Source organism: Oncorhynchus keta, chromosome 31 (genome assembly GCF_023373465.1).
Source record: "Oncorhynchus keta strain PuntledgeMale-10-30-2019 chromosome 31, Oket_V2, whole genome shotgun sequence".
Lineage (NCBI taxonomy): Eukaryota > Metazoa > Chordata > Actinopteri > Salmoniformes > Salmonidae > Oncorhynchus > Oncorhynchus keta.
In genome coordinates this window covers 15,472,137-15,480,338 of record NC_068451.1, presented here as the reverse complement: position 1 = coordinate 15,480,338, position 8,202 = coordinate 15,472,137, and the positions used below count along the sequence as shown (strand labels likewise).

The following is an 8,202-nucleotide window of genomic DNA, read 5'->3' as shown; positions in this document are numbered from 1 at the left end:
CACATTTTTTGTCCATTAAAATAGCATAAAACTGATCAGCAATACAGTGTAGACATTGTTAAAGTTGTAAATTACTATTGTAGGTGGAAACGGATGATTTTTAAGGGAACATCTACATAGGTGTACAGAGGTCCATTATCAGCAATGATCACTCCTGTGTTCCAATGGCACGTTGTGTTAGCTAATCCAAGTTTATAATTTTAAAAGGCTAATTGATCATTAGAATAACATTTAGAAATTATGTTAGTACAGCTGAAAACTGTTGTTCTGATTAAATAAGCAATAAAACTGTCCGTTAGACTAGTTGAGTATCTGGAGCATCAGCATTTATGGGTTCGATTACTGGCTCAAAATGGCCAGAAACAAATAATTTTCTTCTGAAACTCGTCAGTCTATTCTTGTTCTGAGAAATGAAGGCTATTCCATGCGAGAAATTGCCAAGAAGCTGAAGATCTCGTGCAATGATATGTACTACTCCCTTCACAGGTACTATTTAATGAAGCTGCCAGTTGAGGACTTGTGAGCCGTCTGTTTCTCAAACTAGGCACACTAATGTACTTGTCCTCTTGCTCAGTTGTGCACCGAGGCATCCCACTCCTCTTTCTATTCTGGTTAGAGCCAGTTTGCACTGTTCTGCACAATTTGCCATTGGAACACAGGAGTCATGGTTGCTGATAATGGGCCTCTGTTCGTCTATGCAGATATTCCATTAAAAATCAGCCGTTTCTAGCTACAGTAGTCATTTACAACATTAACAATGTCTACACTGTATTTCTGATACATTTTGTTATTTTAAATGGACAGGACTTTTGCTTTTCTTTCAAAAACAAGGACATTTCTAAGTGACCCCAAACTTTGAACCTTTAGTGTATATATAAACACAGTACCAGTCAAAAGTTTGGACACCTACTCATTCCAGTGATTTTCTGTATTTTTTACTATTTTACATTGTAGAATTATAGTGAAGATATCAAAACTATGAAATAACACATATGGAATCATGTAGTAACCAAAAACGTTTTATACAAATCTAAATATATTTTACATTTGAGACATTTGCCTTGATTACAGCTTTGCTCACTCTTGGCATTCTCTCAAACAGCTTCATGAGGTAGTCACCTGGAATGCATTTCAATTAACAGGTGTGCCTTCTTAAAAGTTCATTTGTGGAATTTCTTTCCTCCTAAATGCATTTGAGACATTCAGTTGTATTATGACAAGCTAGGTGTAGTATACAGAAGATAGCTCTATTTGGTAAAAGACCACGTCCATATTATGGCAAGAACAGCTCAAATAAGCAAAGAGAAACAACAGTCCATTATTACTTTAAGACATGAAGGTCAGTCAATCAGGAACATTTCAAGAACTTTGAAAGTTTCTTCAAGTGCAGTCACAAAAACCATCAAGTGCTATGATGAAACTGGCTCTCATGAGGACCGCCACAGGAAAGGGAGACCCAGAGTTACCTCTGCTGCAGAGGATAAGTTCATTAGAGTTATCAGCCTCAGAAATCACAGCCCAAATAAATGCTTCACAGAGTTCAAGTAACAGACATAACTCAACATCAACTGTTCAGAGGAGACTGTGTGAATCAGGACTTCATGGTCGAATTGTTGCAAAGAAACCACTACTAAAGGACACCAATAAGAAGAAGAGACTTGGTTGGGCCAAGAAACACGAGCAATGGACATGAGACTGGTGGAAATCTGTCCTTTGGTCTGATGAGTCCAAAGTTGAGATTTCTGGTTCCAACTGCCGTGTCTTTCTGAGACGCAGAGTAGGTGAACGCATGATCTCTGCATGTGTGGTTGCCACCGTGAATCATGAAGGAGGAGGTGTGATGGTGCTTTGCTGGTGACACTGTCAGTGATTTATTTAGAATTCAAGGCACACTTAACTAGCATAGCTACCACAGCATTCTGCAGTGATACACTATCCCATCTGGTTTGCGCTTTGTGGGACTATCATTTTTTCCCCACAGGACAATAACTCACCACACTTCCAGGCTGTGTAAGGGCTATTTGACCAAGAAGGAGAGTGATGAGTGCCATGTGAGATGACCTGGCCTCCACAATCACCTGACCTCAACCCAATTGAGATGGTTTGGGATGAGTTGAACCGCAGAGTGAAGGAAAAGTAGCCAACAAGTGATCAGCATATGTGGAAACTCCTTCAAGACTGTTGGAAAAGTATTCCTGGTGAAGCTGGTTGAAAGAATGCCAAGAGTGCAAAGGTGTCATCAAGGCAAAGGGTGGCTACTTTGAAGAATCTAAAATGTATTTTGATTTGTTTAATTATCACTTTCTTGGTTACTACATGATTCTGTATGTGTTATTTCATAGTTAATAGTAAAAAAAAGTACAAATAAATAAAAACCCTTGAATGAGTAGGTGTGTCAACTTTTGACTGGTACTGTGTATGTGTATGTGTATGTGTATGTGTATATATATATATATATACATACATACATACATACATACATACATACATACATACATACATACATACATACATATATATATATATATTCAACAGAAATGATTTTACTATGTATCCTACAGCATTAGAATCTAATTGTTTGTATATGCCCTCTCAACTCAACTGTTTCCTTACAAATACAATCCAGTCACCAAAGGTTTAAGCATTCAGGAAATGTCTAAGTGAGTAGATTACTGTAGCAACACCACAGGTGAATCTCTATCCCCACTAACGATGGAATGAGTAGGCCGAAATGCAGTTGGGTGGCCGGTACACCTCCAGAAGGCACAGCTGCCATGGTCTGGGTTTGGTCAATGGTGTGCATGATAATATACATTTTATGCATTTGTTCGTCACAGTGGTTTTGTCACACACACACACACACACACACACACACACACACACACACACACACACACACACACACACACACACACACACACACACACACACACACACACACACACACACACACACACACACACACACACACACACACACACACAGTGGCAAGAAAAAGTATGTGAACCCTTTTGAAATACCTGGATTTCTGCATAAATTGGTCATACAATTTGATCTGATCTTCATCTAGGTCACAACAATAGACAAAGTCTGCTTAAACTAATAACACACAAACAATTATACGTTTTCATGTCTTTATTGAACACACTGTGTGAACATTCACAGTGCAGGGTGCAAAAAGTATGAGAACCCTTGGATTTAATAACTGGTTGACCCTTCTTTGACAGCAATAACCTCAACCAAATGTTTTCTGTAGTTGCGGATCAGACCTGCACAACGGTAAGGAGGAAATTTGGACCATTCCTCTTTACAAAACTGTTTCACTTCAACAATATTCTTGGGATGTCTGGTGTGAACTGTTCTCGAGGTCATGCCACAGCATCTCAATCGGGTTGAGGTCAGGACTCTGACTGGGCCACTCCAGAAGGCGTATTTTCTTCTGTTGAATCCATTCTGTTGTTGATTTACATCTGTGTTTTGGGTCGTTGTCCTGTTGCATCACCCAACTTCTGTTGAGCTTCAATTGGTGGACAGATAGCCTAACATTCTCCTGCAAAATGTCTTGATAAACTTAGGACTTCATTTTTACGTCGGTGATAGCAAGCTGTCCAGGCCCTGAGGCAGCAAAGCAGCCCCAAACCATGATGCTCCCTCCAACATACATTACAGTTGGGATGACGTTTTGATGTTGGTGTACTGTGCCTTTTTTTCTCCACACATAGTGTTGTGTCCTTCTTCCAAACAACTCAACAGTAGTTTCATCTGTCCACAGAACATTTTGGAACATCCAGGTGCACTTTTGCAAACTTCAGATGTGCAGCAATGTTTTTCTGGACAGCAGTGGCTTCTTCTGTGGTGTTCTCCAATTAATACCATTCTTGTTTAGTGTTTTACTATCGTAGACTTGGTAACAGAGATGTTATTATGTTACAGAGATTTATATATGTCTTTAGTTGACACTAGGATTCTTCTTAACCTCGTTGAGCATTCTGTGCTGTGCTCTTGCAGTCATCTTTGCAGAACGACCACTCCTAGGGAGAGTAGCAACAGTGCTGAACTTTCTCCATTTATAGACAATTTGTCTTACTGTGGACTGATGAACATCAAGGATTTTAGAGATACTTTTGTAACCCTTTACAGCTTTATGCAAGTCAACAATTCTTAATCTCTTTTGTTCAAGGCATGGTTCACATCAGGCAATGCTTCTTGTGAGAAGCAAACTCAAATTTGAGTGTGTTTTTAATAGGGCAAGGCAGCTCTAACCAGCATCTCCAATCTCGTCTCATTGATTGGACTCCAGGTTAGCTGACTACTGACACCAATGATCTTTTGGAGAAGTCATTAGCCTAGAGGTTCACATACTTTTTCCAACTTACACTGTGAATGTTTAAATGATTTGAATGATGATCAATATAGACAAGAAAAATACAATTCTTTGTGTGTTATTCGTTTACCACACTATGTTTGTCTGTTGTTGTGACTTAGATGAAGATCAGATCAAATTTGATGACAAGTTTATGCACAAATCCAGGTAATTCCAAAGGGTTCACATACTTTTTCTTGCCACTGTATATAAAGTCAAGTCAAAGTGCAAATGTCTTTTGAATGGTCAGCTCCTGGGGGATGAGAGTGATGGGTCAGTATGTTCCTCAGTCCTTGGGCGGCAGGACGTTGTTGTCAAAGTGTCCCTGGTTGGTGATGTTCCCTGCTGGAAAGTACCTGGCTACCACGAATGACGAGCCATCTGGCGCACTGGCCTTCCCCACACCCAGCTTCTTACTGCCCTTCCACACCATTGCTGTGAAATGACCTGGTTAGAGAGAGAAAAGAGAGACAAGCTAAACACCTTCACTGAAGGAAGCCATCTGCTCCTCTAAATATTTACAGCTGCAGATCCCTATATTCACCCCCTCTATCGTTCCCCTCTATTGCACACTCCCATCTCTCCCCCTCTGTCTTTCCTCTCCTCCTTTATCTATCAGCAGCACATGAGTTGATAGGAGTGATCCTGACGCTGCAGGGTCGGTCACACTGAGCAGGAGGCTTCAGGAAGAGAAGAGGAAGGACAGAAAAGACTAGGAATGCTATAAAGAACTGTGATTTCCCCACAGGCAGCAGTGTTCCATGCATGTTTGTGAGCTGAGTCCCAGATCTACACAGTCACAGAACGGCGACGTCACGTTTATAGAACAGAGAACAGAGGACACACAGTCCAACACTGAACCCAGCCTGGGTGAACACAACACTGTGGCATGCAGCCCTACACCGAGTCAGAGTGTGTGTGTGTGTGTGCGTGCGCGCGTTCGTCTCACCTGTGCCAGAGGAGAAGCCGGGGCGGTTGAAGTTGTATTGTTTTACCTCGTCATACCAGCGGTCGGCCACATCCTTCCCTATACACAGAGAAGACAAAGGTTACAGGTTATCACATAACATTATACTTGTTTGTTGCCTTTGTCACTATTGTTTAACAGCAACTTGGGCCAAACCCCACAGAGATAACAGTGGCAAGGAAATATTATCCAAGATGGCTGCTTTCCAAGGAAACAGTGCTAACCCTCTAAAAGCTGCCAAAGATTTAGGTTGGTCAGAAGAACACAGAGAACCCCAGTTTCAGAGGAGAAGTCCAGAGAGAGATGAACTGAGCATGACCCAGTGATAGTATGTATCAGTAGGAGACTGTTTATGAATCACAGCAGACTGTCAGGTCAGTGCACAGACATAGTTGTGCTCTGAGTCATGGTCTTGTTGCTGAAACACACTCCGAACACAGAGCAGGGAAACGGACCCCAGTTGTTCCTGCCTGGGCCACCACTGAACAGGATAGTCTATAGCTTAGACCTAACTAAACCCTAATCCTGCAGTGACTCTAGATCGCTCTCTTTAATGTTACTATCTGTACCGTACACAGTGAATAATGTATTTGTCCCCATTTACATAACTAAACATATGCAGGCTATGTAAATGTTTGGTCATAGCATTAGGAGTCATTGGGTTAGAGTGTGTGTACCTGGTTGGTCATAGGAGGCCCAGGCCAGGTTCTCGCCACAGCTCCCCTTACTGGACTCAACACTGTGCTTCAGGATCCGTGTGCTGGCCAGAGACTCAGCATACCTACAGGGTGGAGATAGTTGTGGTAATAGTTAGATAAAGACAGCTGATATTTGGGTGGGGTTAGGTGAAGCGGAAGGAAGGAAGGAAGTAAGGGTTTGGTGTAGTTGGCCATGTTATAAAGGTGGTGGTGGGTGGAGGATATAGATAAGTGTGTGTGGGGTGGGCCCAATGTGTGTGTGACCCACCTAGTGGCATCTCTACTCAGCTTGCTGCTCAGCTTCAGAGGGGGCGCCTGGTGCTTCCTACGATACTCGTTATGACTACGCAACACCTCCCCCGAAAACTGCTTAGAAGCTGAGAGAATCACATAAAACAAGATGCCATGAACAAACTGACGTCTATTGTTTCCCTTGTTTTCACTAATATACAATCAAACTTTCAAATCATGAGTACAACTCAATAAAACGGTAGGCTGCAGATAATCAGACAGTAACTTAGTGGTAAATTCCAATAAGCCCCATACATATGGCTGTTCCCAGGCTTGACTGAGTCTAGACAGACAAAACCAGGGTATGAATGAATGGGGGACACATCCTCCCTCTCCCCCTCTCCCCAGCCTGGTGCCAATCACAGCCCTACTCGCACATCTCCATTCTCTCTGGCATTCACACAATGAGGCGATTCACACACACACACAATTTTATTAGCTAAATACACATATTTAGCAGATGTTATTGCGGGTGTAGCGAAATACACATTCTGTTACGGTCTTGTGAAGGATCAGTGGTTGCAGTCCTTGGGGCTGGATCCTTGACCCAGATTTAGCTTATTCCTAAACTAAATACCACTTTCAATGGAGGATAATGTTGTTCTGGAAACTGGCCCCTAAAATGTTCTGTCATCGATATCAAAACACACACACACACTCACATAACCAGACACAGCTTGCAAATAGGGAATTCCCCCACTAGCACAGCTATTTCTGATACTCTCAACAGTGGTTTCATCTTTACCACAGATGAGAAGAAACTGACCTAGCCCATAGGCGTTACAAGACCATGTCAAATAAAGATGTACAGCTTTTTAAAATCCACCCCTTTTTCGTGTTGCATGATAACAGCCCATTGGCACAAACTGAGAGCTAAGCCTCTTTTGTAATTACACACACACGCACACACACACGCACACACACACACACACACACACACACACACACACACACACACACACGCAATTAAATCTCATGTATTCTTACCTGATTTGCCCATGGCGCAGAAACTCTCTCCTGTTTCCTTTGGCTCAGTCCTCTGATGGTCTGAAGCAGCTGCTATGACTTGTTTCTGTCCCTCTCTCCCTTTCTGTATTCCTATTTTTCTTTGTAACCTTTACTCCTCTTGCTCACACTTCTCCCTCTAGTAAACTAGTCTTTCTCAAATCTTTTGCTTCTGTCCTCTCTCACTCTTACACACCCTGCCTCTCTCTCTCTCTCTCTCTCTCTCTCTCTCTCTAAGTGGAGACCCAGAACGCATGGCTGTTCTGATGACATCATCTCTATGAGACACATGCCCTTTTATGGTCTGAGATTCCTGCTTTCTGCTGGACATGATACTAACTGCTCTTAGTTCAGTATAAACTAAACTATGAGCAGTTTAACTATTTAGAAGCAGTTTTACACAGTTTTACTAGGGTGAGCCTATGTGGCATCGATATTAGTCAAAACCATGTATTTTAGTGTCCAAATTGATTACAAAGTGTAAATAGTAGGATCGTTCTGGTCATAAAGTCAGTCTTGTCCAAAACTTGTCCAAAATACGAGAATATTTTATTTCAAAGAATGAAGGGTAGCATAATTTTCCTTGGGTTGGGTTTATTTCAATCCTGGCCACAGTTGGCAGCACTCAAGTAATCATCAATTCGGAGTGCAGCTGCATGTGACCCAATTGTAATACCCATTAGGTATAGTTACAATTACACAATGTACATGGGACAATATATCTTTTTTAAATAGCTCCAAATTTCAATGACTCAGCCCAACTATAAATTGTAAACTAATATACACATATTGAGAGCAGTTAATGAGACAACTAAAATGTGTGCATTGGGAAAATATAGTCCTTTTTCCCTTTTGTAAATCATTGATGGTCCCTAACT

The 8,202-nt window shown here is 41.6% G+C and overlaps 1 protein-coding gene across 1 annotated transcript; it reads right to left on the bottom strand.

The window, feature by feature from the left end:
• Positions 1-2,275: 2,275 nt before the first annotated feature.
• Positions 2,276-7,578, bottom strand: LOC118373974 (Golgi-associated plant pathogenesis-related protein 1-like). Its single transcript, XM_035760307.2, has 5 exons — positions 7,307-7,578; positions 6,297-6,405; positions 6,008-6,111; positions 5,313-5,390; positions 2,276-4,810 (listed from the first exon to the last, which is right to left on the bottom strand). The coding sequence occupies exons 1-5, from the start codon at positions 7,317-7,319 to the stop codon at positions 4,650-4,652; spliced, it is 465 nt and encodes a 154-aa protein (XP_035616200.1). The 5' UTR covers positions 7,320-7,578; the 3' UTR covers positions 2,276-4,649.
• Positions 7,579-8,202: the final 624 nt, after the last annotated feature.

Bases quoted from the DNA above. Each gene is read 5' to 3' on its own strand.
- LOC118373974 (XM_035760307.2), bottom strand. The intron at 6,112-6,296 runs GTGGGTCACACA...TCCACCCTGTAG, and splicing joins CTGAGTAGAGATGCCACTAG to GTATGCTGAGTCTCTGGCCA. The intron at 5,391-6,007 runs GTACACACACTC...CTCTGTGTATAG, and splicing joins GGCCTCCTATGACCAACCAG to GGAAGGATGTGGCCGACCGC.